The 18,511-nt window shown below is 42.4% G+C and overlaps 1 protein-coding gene across 1 annotated transcript in view; it reads left to right on the plus strand.

Moving 5' to 3' along the window:
- The window catches only part of plxna4 (plexin A4), a 452,991-nt gene that overhangs the window by 331,023 nt on the left and 103,457 nt on the right, over positions 1-18,511 (plus strand). The window contains exon 5 of the mRNA XM_074624835.1: positions 2,889-3,017. Within this exon, the coding sequence (XP_074480936.1) occupies positions 2,889-3,017 (129 nt within the window). The remainder of the gene's footprint in view (positions 1-2,888; positions 3,018-18,511) is intronic.

Below are 18,511 nucleotides of genomic sequence, written 5' to 3' on the forward strand. Positions count from 1 at the left end.
CCCCTTGAAGCCCTCCTGCTCCCTGGTGACTGTGGATCCGTCCCAACACAATAAAACTCTATATTCAGTCTTTGCCATAGACTCCCTGCCCTTTAACTCTGCTCGGCAATTGGCTCCACACTTCTTTCACATACAGCGAGGGTAAGCTGATACACACACATCTCCGCATACGTTCACATGCACACACATGCTGTGTACAGTGCTGCATACGCTACAGCGCCTCAAATTAACTCACCTGATCAGGCAGATTAGATAACCCCACCTGCTGAATCTGGCTACCGGCTCGCGTGGAAGTTTTCTTTCTCTCTCTCCTCTCTTTTCTATTCACCTTCTGTTCTTTTCTTTACAACTGACCCAAGTGCATACAATGGCTCCCAGTGAAAGTGTGTGCGGCTTTGATACACAGAAGAACTCGAGGTCCTTTGAGATCCAGATCACTACACAAGCCAAGCAGGAGGCAGAGCGAGAGAGAGGAAGAATGACTGAGAAACAAAGGAGGAGGGAGAGTCGGGTGAAATCAGGGTGAAAGATGGAGCCTGTTTTAAAGAAATGTCATGTTGTGAAACGGGATATCAGTAGAAGCAGCAGGAGCAGGGCAGGATATAAACTGCACCCCAGTGTACTTGGGTTTCTCTCTTTACTGTACAATAGTTGATTGTCTAAGCCAAGACAAAGAGACGTTCCATTGGACTGGTCCATCAGTTGATAGATTAGTTTTTGTTATAGAATAAAGTTAAGGGCTGGTAGTATAAAGACTGTTCATATTGTGTGTCTAAAACACTAACATTCATTCTTCTTGCTATTTGATAATGATGAGGATTCAGTCAGAGAGAGAATTGCTGTTGTGCTTTATGAACCATGGCGCACACAAAAGCTACTTTTCTTTCATTATTTTTATTTGACTATTGATGTTTTCTTAACAATGAAAGCCTTTGCACCGGGGGCGTGACGAATAAACAACGCGAAAATGCAAAATACTCGCCTGCGAATATTATATGTCATGGGCTTTTATTGTGAAAGGTAAGAACGGAAGGAGTGGATCTGGTCTCTACGTAGCTTTTTCGCTCCCTTTAAACGCCCCCAGTGTGTAAAGGCCTTAAATATCGCTAAGGCAGACTGAAATGATCAGGTCCCTAACAACAGATCAGTTCTGCTTTCAGTGGGTACTAAACGGTTCAGTTTATATACTTCTTGACCTTTTAAAGAGCTTAATTTATTAATAATAAATCATGAAGTGACTCACCTGTCTGCTCCACCATATGCTTCCTGGCCAATTATCTCCTGTTTGTGCCTGTTACCCATGAACCCTTAAGTGCTGAAGAGCACAAAGAACTACCAAGAGTCATCACAACTTTAACAAGACTGGCCTCACACCTGTCCGCAAGCCCGCACAGGTCCGTGTGTGTGAATGTGTCAGTGTGTATCCCACTGGGTGCTGAAAGTTGCTTAGGTAGGCAGGTATGTGTCAAAGCTGTGTGTTACCGGGGAAATTACAGCCAGAGGACCAGATTTAGAAAGGATCATTTGGAACACACCCCGTGCGTTTGTTTGTGTGTGACGATGTAAGCAGATGTTCGGGGCACAACCCAGAACACTTCCATCACACCACCAAGTGTGCGTCGGGCCAATTCCATGCACTTTCTGCTGAGTAAACACACCTAGGGGCCCACAAACCACACCTCTTGCCCAGATGCCTAATTACTGTAATCACTTTTGAATGGCTGGAACCGTGATAGAGAAAGATGAGCGTCTCAGATACAGCGCAGAAAGCCATGATGCATGGGAAAATCCTAAGGCCGTATGTGGTAGATTGCCAATTTTGTCAATAATAGTGTTCAGAAGTACCTTTTTAATGATACCTTGATCCCTAATTGCACACTTTGTAGTCCGAGACGCCACCTTTTGTTCTGTTGCCAAGTCCTTTCCTGTGGAAGGCAACATTACTCTGTCTCACTTTGCTTCTGTTTTACCTCAGCTATTCTTTATTTACAGGTTATATTTTCATCCCTGTCACTCAGTCTTTAAAGGAACAGTGTGTAACATTTCTGGGGATTTATTGGCAGAAATGGAATATTATATTTATAAGTATGTTTTCTTTAGTGTATAATCAGTAAGAAGAAATAAGAATTGTTGTGTTTACGTTAGCTTAGAATGAGCCTACATATCTACATCCTCACGCAGCCGGCCGCAATGTTTCTACAGAAGCCCAGAACGGACAAACCAAACACAGGCTCTAGATAGAGCCATTTGCGTTTTTGTGTTGGCCGACTGTAGTTCTCCTACAGTCCTTTCAGTTGGTTGCAATCTGCAACCTCACCACTAGATGACGCCAGATCCTACACACTGCACCTTTAAGTATTATAGCTGCTTCTAAAACCAAGAGGTGGTTGTTTTGCATTTTTCAGCTGTCTTTTCCCAAATCAGTAAAGTCAGTTTTTAATAATAACCTTCATGTAAGGTTTTGTATGTTTGTTTTTTTTAAAGGGGACCTATTATGCTTTTGTGCTTATCCCCTTTCCTTTAATTTTATATATATATATATATTGTGCATGTAAAAGGTCTGCAAAGCCCAAAGTCCACACCAAAGGGAGTTACTCTCCCCGAAGAAACACTGCTCCTGAACTACGTGAAACGTCTTGTCCAGCTTTTTCCTTCTGTAACGTGGTGATGTCACCAAGTAACACATTTGCATAATACCTGCTTAGAGTGAATGGTGAAAAGAGGTGCTGCAGCACAGCCGGTGCGAAAAAGCGAAATAAGCATAATAGTTCCTCTTTAATATTGTTATTATTGTAATACCTGTGAAACAATGTGAGCGCTACGGTGATTAGAAGTATTATGCATGTATGAAATATATTAATTCTTAATGTGCTTCTGTGTGTTCGCAGATCCGGGTAGACGGCTCCTCTCGCGCTCTGCAGTATGAGACGGTGCAGGCGGTGGAGAACGGACCCATCCTCCGAGACATGGCCTTCTCTTCTGACCACCACTACCTCTATGCCATGTCTGAGACCCAGGTCAGACACACACACTTACACACAAGCACACACATCAAAAGCACCCTCCTGCTGAGTCAATATCATAACCACTGGCATTTATCATTTTCTTATGTCACAGGGTACAATAACCTTTGGTGTAGCGTGGAGGATTTCATTACAGCCTGGCTGCAGGAGAGAAAGGGATTAGAGATAGACTGTTGGGTGCTAGGACCAGGTCTTTTTATAGAAACAGACTTTGAGGGGAGAGTTGGAGTGAATAAATGTGTTGAATTATAGGGAGAGAGGAGAGTGGTCTCAGTCCACTTGTGTGTGTGTATGTGCACATACAGATTCACACACTCTCTTAGTACCTTTGATGACATGGAATGTGGAGCGAAATAGCAGCACTCTGTGTAATGGACACAGACACAGTGAGACTGTGAACACCTCTATCAGAGGCAAAAGCTCGCTAAAATAGCACCATGGAAAGTCCATAACACGCATGCTGTGCTCACATAAATGTGCACACACACAGGCCTGACTCACTGTGTTGGGTTTTCTCTTTATATTTGCACACAAAAAGACACACAGCTAAGAGCATTTACTTATCTTAGGTTTTTATACATACATGTTTATTTGTATAGCACCTTTCAACAACAAGACAATTCAAAGTGTGCCACGTAAAAAGACACACATAAGTAGGATTTTCTTTTAAAGTTAAACAACATAAAGTAGAAAAGTCGGATTTAGTAGAACTGAGAGCTGGAGAAGTAGTTTAAACAGTAAACACACCGACTTCTTACCATTCAGCACAAGCATTATCTTTTCATCAAGCACTGTTAAAGGGCTAATAACATAGACTGTATATATAAGAAGTGGGTGTAGTCACCATGACATCCATTGTTTTGTGGACTGCCGTTTTGAAGCCTCCAGTTTGGCATTTTGTCCGTCGCCATCTTGGTTTCTTGCAACCAGAAGTGACACGAGAATAAGACATTTTTAGGCCCTAAATCATCCCCTGCTTTATGGTCTATTTGACTCTAAATGGGACCCTAATTTACTAAATGAACATCATGCTGTATTGAAGAAGACTTGAAACTAGCGATTGAGACCATAAACTCATGTTTACAATGTTTACTGAGGTAATAAATCAAGTGAGAAGTACGCTCATTTTCTCATAGACTTCTAGGGCACTTCCACATTGGTTTCACTTTTCAGAACCGGCGGTAGCCCACTTTCTAGTAATCAAATCATTAAAAGCCCAATCACGCTACGATTTTAAGAATCCATGGTGAAGCTCTCTTTTTTAGATCAGTGTAGCCCCATTTATTGGTCATTACTGTATTAATGTGACTGTTGGAAATAATATTGCAAAAGCTCTGAGTTCAGATAATATGCATATCACCCCCACTTCCCCCTCTCCCTCCTTTTTATCTGCTGCCACCCGTAATCACAGAAGGCCACTGCTGTTTTGTTGGCAGCGATAGCCTAGCTGCCCCTGTATATTGTCTTCAGCTTCCAGCGGATTATAGACCTCTCTGGCACCGTGAAAGTGTCAGTATTTGCTAAATGTGTAGTGCAATTTGTCTGTGCGTGAATGCAAGCACATTTTAAGAGCCCAGATTATGCCGATAACACTTTAAATATCACACAGACCGCGAGAGGAAGGTGCCCTTTCAAATGCAGCTCTCATCGCCTCTCCTGAGGTCGGTCCATCTGTAGAGAGAGTAGGAAAGGAAGGAAGGGAAGGAGAGACACAAGTTATCAGAATAAGGACACTTAAGATGCTATTTTGTCATGGCATCCAATTACATCCAATCCCTCTTTTGTCTTAATCTGTTAACCAGCAATGTGTTTCTCTTTTGGATTATAGTGCATGTAATTGGGTTTACGGGAAGATATTACAGAATAACAAATGAATTATTAGGAATACTTAATATCCATTTCTTCCCATTATGTTGGATCCCTTTTTTGTCTCGCTATTATCGCCCAACATCATGTTACAAATTTAGCATTTTTAATTTGCATGCCAATTAGCTTATATTGAAAGAGCAACCATGTGAGTTTTGTTGGCCGATAGTGGTCCCGTGTGTGTGTGTGTGTGTTTGTGTGTGAGGCCTTCTTAGTAATAAGTCTATTAGCCTAGTTAGAGCGCTGACCTCCACTAACTGTTTAAGAGGAACATCTGGGAATATCACCGTACACACAAATAAAGAAAGCACTTAATGAACACAACAACTTTAATGCTGAAGGGTTTCTAGAACAAAATATGAGTGAATGAATGCAACTGATTATTCCACCAATTCATTCAGACCCTTTATAATTTTGTTGTTTGTTTACGGATCAAAATGTTTATATGATATTGAAGTTACGAGGGCTGACCCGAGTGCTTCGAAGCTTCAAAGCTGCGACCGTTGCCATGGTATTCGACTTCCAAATCACTATTCAAATACTTTGTTTTTTATTTTTTTATATATATAAGTATGTAATAATAATGTATAAATCCCAAAATAGCCCATGAAATAAGGAATAATCCCACAACATTATTCATTATTCATATTCAACATGAATTATTAGTTATTCTTAGATGGATATTGCTGTTTGGTACTGTCCCGGGCACTGAAACGGGGGAGATGGAGACAGTCAGACAGAAGAACATGTCAGCCTGCTGCGGCGCGCCACGCCACGCCACGCCACGCCACGCCACGCCACGCCACGCCACGCCACGCCACGCCACGCCACGCCACGCCACGCCACGCCACGCCACGCCACGCCATGCCACGCCACGCCACGCCGCAAAGCTTTGAATACCTTTGAATATTTCTCAGCGAAGCTTCAAAGCCCCAAAAATGGTATTCGGGACAGCCCTAGACGTTACCCATATTTGATGCCTAATCATTTCCCTAATTAATTTGATCGATCCTGATATTTTTCATTGCAATACCTCTCTGTTATCTTGAGTCAGTAGAGTTTATCAGTTCCACCTTAACTGCGATTCTTCATGCAGAGTCAGACAGCTGAAAAGCACCGCTTTATTACCAGCAGTGCCCGTCCTGATTTACCGTTAAACACAGCGCTGTTTCCAAGTGTCTGCAATCACTCAAGGAGATGAGTGCAAATTGCTCCGTCTCAAATGTGGAGAACAACAATATTTTGGGCGTAACAGGTTTGTTCTCACAGCTTTCTCTCTGCAGAAAGTTGATTCTTGATGGCTTCCCCCGTAAAACTGTGAGCAGAATCGCTCGCTGTCATGCTGTTGCCGCGAGTCAAAACAAGCTTTATTAAATGTCAAAGAGGGTCACAGAATGTGCTGGGAATCTTTTACACTTGTAATCAACAAATAAATCACCCACATAGCAAATGTTCCCAACATACCAGGCTTTCATTTGCTATCGGTGCTGATACAGATAACTTTAAGAGTTACAATAGATGAATAGATAGATGGCTTTCTTGTGTCAGCCGAGTCCAAAGGTCACGTCGTGGTCACCCGTACATGCAGGAGTTTTGAATAACCGTACCGCCTGCTGGATCAGTGCGGCGGTTTAGAATAACAGCTTGCACAAACACACACGCACATTCTAAACTCCCAGCGGTGGCAAACGCTATTAAAGCAGCCTGAGCTGGTCGATAGCAGAAGGCCACCTGCTGTTCCCGGGGCCTGGGACTCAGACACTCAGAGAGAGTGAGAGTGTGATAGATGGAACAAGAGGGAAATACAGAAAGAGGAAACACATGATAGAAAGAGAGGAGAGGAGGAGGTGAGGGGGGGTCCACAACAGGAGGCTGAGAACAGAGTTAGTCGATACAGCTGCTCCCCTGCTGCTGCGGACCAAGAGACAGACCTCCTCTGGATCTGGTGTGAGTCCAGTACAGGACGGTGAGGTTCACACTGTGATGTTGGAGGAGAGAGGGTGAGGAGAGGGACAGAGGAAGGACATTAAGTAAGGATAATGTAGTCAGTAAGATTGAGAATAAGAAATGTGTGCTGCATTGTGAGTTTCTTGTTTGCCGAAAGGTGCTTTTGTATGTTTTCACAACCCGTTCTCACTCCCAAGTTGTCAAATACCGCTGCTTGTTGGATACTGACGCACGGAGGCACCCTTAAGCGCCTGTATGCGGCATACCGGTGTTGTGTTGAAGTCTGTTCCCTCGTCGAAAAGTTTCCCTCCTGTTGAAATGATAGTGCCTCCCTCGGGGGTTAGGGATAAGAGTTGGTTCAGGTTTAGGAGGGGGAAAACACATATCGACGGGGGAAACATTATTTGACACAACACCGGGCTTTCAAGTAACTCCAATGTAAACTCACCTGCGGCGTTATTTGACGATCAGAGCAATTGACGTAGTATTAATAAGAGGACTACCCTCTCCTGGGACAACAACGGAAGTTTACTTTGAAATGACACTATGTAATGAGCGTATATTGACACGCTGTCCTTGGTCCGTCAAGAAATAATGCCAGAGGTCGGTGTCCGATGCCAAAAGGCACCGACCAAGCGGCGCTATTGGACCAGCTGGGAGTGAGAATGTGCTGCGTTTCATACTTCAAATAATTCCTACTGCATACAGCGTCTGCAGGCTTTGAGGCTCTGCTGGAGGTGAAGTTGAACTACACATTCGAGGTGTATATGGACTACATGTGGAGACCATAATAACTGATCGATGGACTTGAGTTGCTCATATTTCTGTTCCCAGCAGTTTATAGTGAAAACAATCTGAGGAAAAGGCTTCGCAATCTTCTCCTTTTCATTAACGCCAAACAAATGCAAACCTCGTCCTCGCTGCAATCATCGCTCTCTATCACGAAGTGAATTAAAGAAAGTAAACATGATTACTTTGGCTATATAACAATCTCCCGGCTCAGTAATTTTTGTCTTTATCAGTAGACAAATTTGTATTTCGTGATCTAGTTAGCAGCCTTTTCTTTTTTAAGTGCAAACTTTAGTATCGTCAATTCCCATCTCGAAATATAAGAACGTGATTACTTTTGGTCTATAAGGACTTAACGTCTGATAATGTATGACACATCAATCTTGTGTTATGTTAGCGCTACGATAATGAACTATACATAAATTACAATGTGGCGACAGGAACACCTTGATAGAGAAGTATAAAGCCAGCTTCAGGCAGGAGCTTCATGCTGAGAGTCACACTGTAGCCTGCTTGTCTTTGTCACATTATACACTCATTAGAGACGAAAGCTGCACATACCCATGCAGCAGCCTGTACTGCATAAAATGCTCTCGTTGTATTTTTTTTCCTCATCTTTCATTTAATTTCTCCTCCATCCTCGCAATCTCTTTTTTCTTTCTTGCGACTGTCCTCTTTGTTAGATTTGTTTTTCTTTCAGGATTATAGATTTTTGCTCCTACAACCCCTATTCATTTCTAAGGGGATTTGTAAAGCGAATGAGGATTCAGCCTTTTGTGTTCCTTGTTCCTCCTTTCTCTCCATCTTTATTCCATTTCTAACCCTCTCTCGCTCCCCTTTGTCATTTCTACCACACGCCATCCCCCCCAATCCTCCATTTTTTCGCCAATCCTTACAGCCGAGTAATCTGTCATCCCTACTCTCTCATTAATCCAGTGATTGGCTGTCCTCTAATTGGATCTCACTCTCACTCACACACACTCACACACACACACGAGTCATCTTATTAGTGGGTTAAATAGATGTTCCGGTATAAAGAGGACAGTCAGATTATAGAACGGGCCTGATTATGGATGTTTGGGTTGGTGTTTGAGTGACAGGGGCAGGTCAGTCCCACTGTTAATATGAGCTGCTGCTGTTCCTCACTACCATGTTACTATCCTGTTAACACTGGTTCATCTGTCAGCCACAATGAGGACATCTGGGTAGACTGAATGAGGCAGTGTCGGTGGAGGTCGGGGGATCATTGCACCGTTAGTTCAGTATGTAAATTAAGAGCACAAATCACACACTAACAAAGTGTTCTTTTTTAATAGGAGCTATAAACCTATTGTATAGAAGAAGAAAAAAAAAACGTCCCCTGAAGTGATGAACAGTTATTGAAGTCAACAGTGGAATGGGAAGTGAGCTCAAAGGTTACTGCATGAGTTTTGAATGTGAATTGCTTATGGTACCGGTTTAGTGTCCAGGTTCATCCTTGTCTGTGGGGACTTGGGAACCGGAGGGTTGGCGGTTCAAGTCACTGGTTCAAGTCACCAATTCAAGTCCCCAGTATGGAGTGTTGGCACTGTCGGTGTGCACTTGAGCAAGGCACAGAACCCCCAACTCTTAGGTCCTGTTTGTGCGTGTGTGTATTTATTGAGTGAAAAATTTCCCTTTGCGGGATTAATAAAGTATACCTTTTTCTTCTTTAACAAATTAATATTTCCATTCCATAAATAGCAAATATCAGTATAAAAAAGACATTGATTTATTGATTAAAGTTTAACAAACACAAAATGCAGTTATCTTTCAATTTGTATCATTATTGTGTTACCAAAATTAAGATGCCGCAATAATGCATCATTATTTCATCTGTTACTTAAAGGTACAGTTTGTAGGATTTGGCAGCATCTAGCGACGCAGCCAATTGAGTTGCCCTCCGCTCACTCCTCCCTTTCCAAGACTGCGGTAACGCGAGCCGCCGAGTGCAAAACCGTGGTAACGCCGTTCGCTTCGTTCAGAAGCCATCCTTACCATAATAACACTACTTTAGGAGCAACGGATGTCAGACGACGACTGGCGGTACCGCGGTTCTGCACTCTGCGGCTCACGTTACAGCAGCTTCACAAGCGTATCGGAGATCTACGGTGGCCTTCAGGTAAGGTAAAAACCCTAAAAGGCTCTCTTTAGATCCAGTGTTTGGTTTGTCCGTTCTGGGCTACTGTAGAAACATGGCGGAGCAACATAGCAGACTCCGTGACGAGGACCCGCTCCCTATGTAGATATGAAGGGCTCATTCTAAGCTAACGAAAACAGAGTGATTCTTAGTTTCAGGTCATTATAAACTAATAAAATCATAGTTTCGAATATTATATTGCTAATAGATCCCCCGAAATGTTTCACACTGGCCCTTTAACTCTTTTGGGGAAAAGTAAACAAAAGAAATCTCCAAATTAACCAGATACATTGTATCAAGTTACATTAATCCTACAAGTTTACCATTAATTGATTTGTGGCCTTCTTTGCACTGAAATGCAGACCACTATGAATTAACATTACTAACTGTTTCTATAGTGCATGTTGCAATCTTCAATGCCACTTTTACACATCTGTCCGTGCAGTTAAATGGAAAATAAGCAACTTCTGTTTGGACCCGATCATGAGAAAGTAATTTGAATGAATGTGATTTTGCAAGCAGAGTACATTACTCAGCGGCTGGCAGTGCTCTGACTTGACATGAGTTCCAGGGCATTTGGGAGCAGTTCAAGTTGTTTTTGTTGTGTCTTAGTCATTCAATCCATCTTCCAAAGTTCCCATAATCATACCACTATACCCTCCAGCAACCTAGCAAACATGGGAACTCAGTCAGTCAGCGGTTAGATTTTATCCAGTATGTTTTGTTTTTTCCAACATATACCAAGGTTTTTACATTCAGCGTATAAACTGTTGCTCGAAAGTGCTGCGACTGCCGCACTCACGGTGCTAAATTATTTATATTCAGCGTAGCAAATGCAGATCTGTAAGTGTGAATTATTGAAAATGTGTACTATAGTGGGGAGAGATCGTTCAAAGTCAAATGCTCTTTTTTTCTGTTTCGAACCCCCCGGAGGGAAAATCCGACAAGCTCATTTGTGGAAGTATCGCGTCTTTGCATCTCATCAAAAGATGTTTTAATACCGACATCCTTTAATTCCTATCAGCGGGGGGAACTTTTTATACCGCATCCCCTTACAGTGTGACTTCCTCACCCCTTCCAGTGCGTGGCTGCGAGTTACGAAGGTGTTTAGATGTGCATGTTATGCTGTGTGTCCCAGTTTAGCTGCAGGCTGCTGTGGTCTAACAAGGCGAAGTGAACAGAGCTGATGTGTTGCACTCGTCGCTGCCTGACACACTTCGGAAAAATGTCAACGAAGTGGGGCAGACGAGGTTGGAGAGAACTCCCTTCTACCTTCGTCTCCTCTCCTGCTGTTTCTCAGAATATTTTCTGAATCTTATGTTCTCTCTTTCTCCGCTGCAGATAGCTGTGAATCTATAAGCCCCATTATGCTGTAAAAACAGACAGATACTTTATCAAAATTTGTCACTCATGTGAGTCATCATCAGCTTCTTCTGGCTGCTGAAAACAGTCCAAACTGTGCACTGTGTCTGCCTGACACAGGCCTTATTTTTTACCCAGGCTATGCCCCGGGGCAAGATGAGGCAGCATGTGCAAAATTAGCCTGTGTGTGTGTGTGTGTGTGTGTGTGTCTTGCACCTGCCAATGGGAGAATAACAGACTAAATGCAAATCATGTTTGTGCGCTGAAGGGTCAGACCTAACCCCGAACTTAAAATGCACTTTACTTCGACATCCATCATGTCTTCAGCATGCTTCTAGCACTGACTGACAGTAATGGGACAACATTAGCATGATTAGGGCAAGTTGTGCTTGTATGAATTCATCATATGCTGCAGCTTTTTTGTTTTGGTAGACATACCAAAGATGACAGATGGTAAAAATATAGCAGAGCACGCCTCACGCAGGATATTCTAATCTGTAAACTGTTATTAGTAAACTGCCCGAAGCTTGTTTAACTGCTTTTTTGTGTACAGTTGGGGGGGGGGGGGCTTACCCTATTTGGAACGGAAAGATAAGTGAGAATGATTGATTGCATCCGAGTCGTTTGTCATGCGCTGACAATCCTGACAAGCGCAATGGATGGCTTTCTCATTTGACCTCCGAGAACCTCGAATGAAAACAATATTGCACTTGCAGCCACTGGCCCGCTCTGTTAACCGAGTTTATGATATAACACCGTTGGTCGGCGGCTGACGGATTGAGCGGTGCGTCAGCTGTGACGAGGCAGCGGGTCATTGATGTGTCCCTCGCTTCATTTGACTCCCACGTCAATCTGTCCTCCATCCAGCTGGAGAGGAGAGAGGTGGGACATAAGAGGACAGGAGAGAGAGAGAGAGAGAGGGAGAGGGAGAGGGAGAGGGAGAGGAACCAGTAAATGAATGAACGACAGAATGATAGAGAAGAGAATAAGAGACAGACCAGAAATTGAGTCTCTCTTTCCCCGTTGCTGATAGATGATTTCCCTTTATCACGTTTAATGATTTTCGCTGATTCACTCGCAGTCATCTGCATAACTTGACGATATTTAACTGGAGACGCTGTCTTAAACGGCAATTTATCTTTGACACATGCACACAGTGGTGGAAGAAGTGCTCTGATATTCTACTTAAGTGAAAGTACTAATGCCACAGTGTAGAAATACTCTGTCATAAGTAAAAGTCCTGCTTTCAAAATCTTACTTAAGTAAAAGTATAAAAGTACTAGCATCAAAATATATTTAAAGTACCAAAAGTAAAAGTACTCATTATGCAGAATGGCTCATTTCCGAATCATATGTTATATTATTGGATAATAATTAGTCATAGATTAATGTGTTCATCACTTTAATGTTACGGCTGGTAAAGGTGGAGCTCATTTTTATTTATATAGATTTTATAAATCTTACTTCTAGGGCTGTCAATCGATTTAAAATAGTTAATCACTATTAATCGCACATTTTTTATCTGTTCAAAATGTACCTTAAAGGGGAATTTGTCAAGTATTTAATACTCTTATTAACATGGGAGTGGGCAAATATGTTTGCTTTATGCAAATGTATGTATATATTTATTATTGGAAGTCAATTAACAACACAAAACAATGACAAATATTGTCCAGAATCCCTCAGAGGTACTGCATTTAGCGTAAAAAATATGCTGAAATCATAACATGGCAAACTTAAGCCCAACAGGCAACAACAGCTGTCAGTGTGTCAGTGTGCTGACTTAACTATGATTTGCCCCAAACTGCATGTGATTATCATAAAGTGAGCATGTCTGTAAAAGGTACCCATAGAACCCATTTTCATTCACATATCATGAGGTCAGAGGTCAATGGACCCCTTTTGAAAATGGAACTGCTCAAGTAAAGAACCTCAAGATCGTACTTAAGTACAGTACTTGAGTAAATGTACTTTCCACCACTGCATGCACACAACATTGCTAACTTACAACGCGTTATTAAAAATGACCAAATAACATGACATTACACCCATTTAACCAAATCTTTTATTAGTTTCTGCTACCAATAGGCCAATAGTAATGATGCACCGCCAGCATTGTGCCCAACTAATGAACAAAGTCACACCAGGGAAGGAGAAAAAGACGAAGCTAGCCTGAGGGGGAGAAGAGAAAAAGATAAGAGAAGTTCAGTGTGCCCTACAGGCTGTAAGGAAGGATCGGGCTATCACTTTAATTCCTCTCTCTCTGTTCATTCGGAGTGCTGGAGTTTGGCTGCAGGTGGAATCCCTGTTTAATTACAAGAGGAGGGGGCAGGAAAAGAGTAGGATAAAGAGAGGAATAGAGATGAGGCAGAGGAATTAGTTAATAATAAAAGTCTCTGCAGATTTATTAAATGATCACTTTCCCACTGCAGGTCGACTCGAAGGCCGCTGGCGTTATGTAAGGAGGAGGGGAGAGAAAAGAAGGAGAGAGGAAAGAAAAACAAAGTCTAACTTTATCATCTCCTCAGTGTAATGATGAATAAGCTTCTTCCTCCTCTCTCCCTTTGACACCCATCTTCCACAGATACAATACACTCACTTATTACACGGCTTTGTTGAATACTTGATTCTAATTGGTCAATCACGGCGTTCTACAGTGTGTTATTTCTTTATAACAGACCGCTGCTATGCATAACAAACCGTTGCTATGCATAACAGACCGTTGCTATGCGTAACAGACTGTTGCTATGTATAATAGACTGTCGCTATACATAACAGAATGTCGCTATGTATAACAGACCGTTGCTATGCATAACAGACCGTTGCTGTGTATAACAGACCGTTGCTATGTGTAACAGACCGTTGTTATGTATAACAGACCGTTGCTTTGGGCGCCGTTCTGATGTCGGACTCTGGCGGACCATTTTTGTGTCAAATATTTGATTTCTTAAGTACGTAGCCGTGTAATAAGTGGGATAATGTACAGCTAACGGGTCATTGTTGTGAAATAAACCCCTTCAAGGACCCCAGCGCAAAGCGGAGCATTATTTAAGCTCGTTGTCGACAAGATAGTATGACATGGTTGGTACCAATGGATTCTTTAGGTTTTTCTAGTTTCATATGATACCAGTATCTTCACTCTAGCTTTAAAACTGAGCCCGCTACAACCTAAAAATTGCAAGTTGCGTTAATGCGTTAAAGAAATTAGTGCCGTTAAAACAAATTTGTGTTATTATCGATTTAACTTTGACAGCCCTATACTTTATATACTGCTGGGTAGCTTGTGATTTTCCCCCAAATGATCAATAAAGTCATATTGATATAAGGATATCATAATTTAGCAGTTGATTATATTTTGTATAATTGAATCTAGAAAGCTAAACTAAAGTCATCAAATAAATGTATTATTGTATAAGTGTATATATTGTAATATTTACTTCAGAGATGTGGTGGAGTATTAAATAGCAGAAAATGGAAAGTACCTCAAAATTGTACTTGAGTACAGTACTTGAGTAAATGTTCTTGTCTGGGTTTATTTCACAACAATGACCGGCTCGCTGTACATTATATATATATATTTAATTTGAGGCCATTATGCCCCCACAGTAAATGATCAAGTACGTCTTCATCTCTCCCCACACATTAAGGCATCAAGTACTTCTGTGATCTTGGCCTCTTTTTTTTTTTTTTTTTTTAAAGCGCGATTATATTCAGCGGCTTCCATCTCTCCCTGTTGTGAAAAGGAGGGAGAGTGCAGGGTGTAATGGCTGTCATTTGCTCACCTGAAACAGGAGGGAATTATAAATGCCACGCACCCCGTCCTTTGTATTTATCCCCGCTGATATGATAGCCCAGCCATAGTGAGGAGACAGTGAGCCGTAATGGTTTGCCTCTCTGGGCAAAGCCCGCGAAGAAGATTGCATGAAATGAATGTGATATCGAGATGAGAGAGACAAGGGGCGCATTGGGTCGTTTAGCCACCAAATCCCTCATTTTTTTTTTATAAAAGAGGGGACAAAAGTGTTGCCTGTTTGAGTGTGTGTGTGTGTGTGTGTGTGTGTGTGCGCCAGATAGAGGCTTTGGAGAGATGATGAATGTATGATCTAACACACCTCAGAGCGTCTGAGTGACAGAGAAAGACAGACAGACAGAGGGAAAATGAATGATATCAGGATCCGCGCTCTGGAACGGAGGATTCACATTGGCACCCATCGCTTCTGCCGGGCTCTCTGTTTGTCTTTGTGTGTGTGTGTGTGTGTGTGTGTGTGTGTGTGTGTGTTTTATCTGTTGAGAAAACCATTTCCCCCCCAGATGCAGGCATCTGAGGCCTCGATAGGCATCAGGAGGTCCCCTCTTCCATTCTACAAAAGTCTAAATCCGTGTGTTTTTGTGGGCGGTGTGTGTGTGTGGTTGTGTGTGTTGGCGTATCTGCCACCGATGAAGTGTTAAATTATAAAGCGTTCAGATATGGCGGCATTGTTTGCTACAGTTCTGTGTGGGTGCTTAGCTTTTATGGCAGATCACGAGGTGACAAACCACTCGATGCGGTGACATGGCGACGTAGATTACATAAACGCGAAACACACACTGTGAGATTGTTGTTTCATACACTCTCATGATAAGGCTTTGGCAGCTGAAATCCCATCTATAGGCTAACACAATGGCCTCTCTCTTCAGCGACTACCGGGTTATTTAGCCGGCAGTGGGCTGATCTTAGGAGGAGGCTTGGTGGAGAGTGACAGGAAGGGAATCTACCAGGCGAGATGCAACGAGGATCAGTGTTGAGTTCGATGCACACACACGCACACACTATCTCTCCGATTCCATCTCAAACTCATTCCCTTTATCTACCTAATGCAAATACGCCTCTACACAGTAGGGAGGGCAAAACATACCAGCCATTTCTTTTTCTTTCTTCCCCCAAAGCACACACGCGCTTAACACACATTGTTTTTAATCTGTACTAGCATGCAGGATTCCTCTTGACTTTGACAAGGAGATACGCCCCCTCTGAATTCATTCAGCTGTGTGTGAATGTGTGTGTGTGTGCACATGTCTGCCTGAGTATGCTATTTATAGTAGAGATACAGAGAAGAGACATAAATGTAGAGAGCGAGAGAGAGAGTGAGAGAGAATGATGTAGTGGTGCGTCGCATCAGTGTCTGACTTCAGTGATAGTATGTGTCTTTGTGGTTCACATGCATCTGTGTGCACACATGTTGAAATATAACTTCCATCGCGAGCGTGTGCACGATTGTAGTATTGAGTGTGTGTTTTTATTTGAGAGAGAGAGAGAGAGAGAGAGAGGCTGTCAGGCAGAGATGTGCAGTGTGATAGTCCAACAGAGAGAACTGCCGTCGGTGGCGGGCTGTGTGCGCTGAAGAGATTCCACTACGCATTTTTCTGATCTCTTGCTACATTCAGTCATGCCCTACATTGGATGGTTTAATTATGGTCCTTTTCATACCCTTAAAATATGGAATTTAGTCAGTAAAATGTGCTGCGGAGAGGTGTATAATTGCATCGCTTATATCCGGAGGAGGTATGAAAATCCAAAAGAATTTGATCCTCAGCACCGTATTGGAGGTGGTGCACTGTGATTTGAAAATTATCTAGATGACATCAGTGCCAACCTCTGGGTCTGAGAAGTGAAGCCAATGCGGAAGTGCCTTACATCTGCATTCTTTCTAATATCCAGCAGGGGGCGACTCCTCTGGTTGCAAAAAGAAGTCTGATTGTATAGAAGTCTATGAGAAAATGAGCCTACTTATCACTTGATTTATTACCTCAGTAAACATTGTAAACACAAGTTTATGGTCTCAATCGCTAGTTTCAAGTCTTCTTCAATACAGCATGATGTTCATTTAGTAAATTATGCTCCCATTTAGAGTCAAATAGACCATAAAGCAGGGAATGCTTTAGGGCATGGCTACATTGTGATTGACAGGTCGCTACCACGGCGTTGTCTGTGTTTTTGTCTTACAACTTTAACCCTTTAACAGTGTGTTTTCAGTTCATGAAATGAATTTTTGGTCACCTAAAAATGTCTTATTCAGCGTTCGGTTGTACTTAGCTCCACCCTCTTGTGTCACTGTGGTTGCAAAAAAACAAGATGGCGACGGCCAAAATGCCGAACTGAAGGCTTCAAAACAGCAGTCCACAAACCAATGGGTGGCGTCACGGTGACTACGTCCACTTCTTCTATACAGTCTATGATCAATGCCCATCATCACCACCATAGTGTTTTTCCTCAGCAAGCTGCACAGATGTTGATTGCATGTTCGGACCTCTGCCCTAAAGTACTGCATGTATATAAATATATATTTATTTATACTACAAAAGTACGGTTATTTTTACTTTTGTCCAATTCCATGAGAAGCAACTGTATGGTCAAAGGGGGATAAATAGATGAGAGATAAATCCCAGTTAGTGTGCAGGCACACAAACACAAACAAACACACACAGCTTTACCCTCCTAATAACCCAATACCAGTCCCGCGTTGATGATGTCGTCTCTCTTTCCCTGGCTGTCATCGGTGAGCAGCGTGAGTGACAGCGGTCATCCGCCAATGACGGCTCATTAATCAAAAGTGCCATGCCGTTACCATGGTGACTAGAGGAGGGGACGGCTGAGCTCTGCCTCAGCTTTGCCCCTTGCGCCCGGCCACTCAAGGCCCATGCCAATCAGTGCCAGTCAACGCCAGTCTGAATTGGCAGGGCTATATATCACAATAGATGGACTGCTCTCCCAAGTGGCCCAGCTCTCCATATGGAGCCAGTGGGGAATGATGGGGAGCTGTCAAGTAGTTGCATTTTAATGAAAATTAGTGCTTGTACAAATACTTTATATTCTCACTTTACATATTAGTTTGTTAGTTTGTTTTTGCTGTTAATGTGTATTTGGCTTTAGATGGTTAGATTTTGTAATTACAAAATAGAGGAGCATTTGGATTCTGCCATCACTAATAGACAATTTGCTGCTTGGTAATGGTAATAATGTGGGTTTAGTCTGAGTCATTCAGGATGCAAACAATAATGCAGATATGTGTTTCTATCACTGTTCACGTACTTTGACCATACAGTATCTATGGGTGGGAATCAGCAAAGGCCCCTCTATACAATATTATCAAGATTACCACTTTTTCCTCGCCAAACTTTCGTTACTTAGTGTTCTTCCCGACAAGCTACATGACATGGTTGGTACCAATCAATTGGTTAGGTTTTTCTAGTTTCATTTGACACCAGTCTCTTCACTCTAGCTTGAAGACTGAGCTCGCTTCAACCTCTGAAAGGCAGAATAGCGGCCTTCGGATTGTTTAGAGGTTAATAGTTTATATAATAAAAGATCGTTACTTGACGTCCGTTT

The sequence above is a fragment of the Sebastes fasciatus genome, chromosome 23 (genome assembly GCF_043250625.1).
Source record: "Sebastes fasciatus isolate fSebFas1 chromosome 23, fSebFas1.pri, whole genome shotgun sequence".
NCBI lineage: Eukaryota > Metazoa > Chordata > Actinopteri > Perciformes > Sebastidae > Sebastes > Sebastes fasciatus.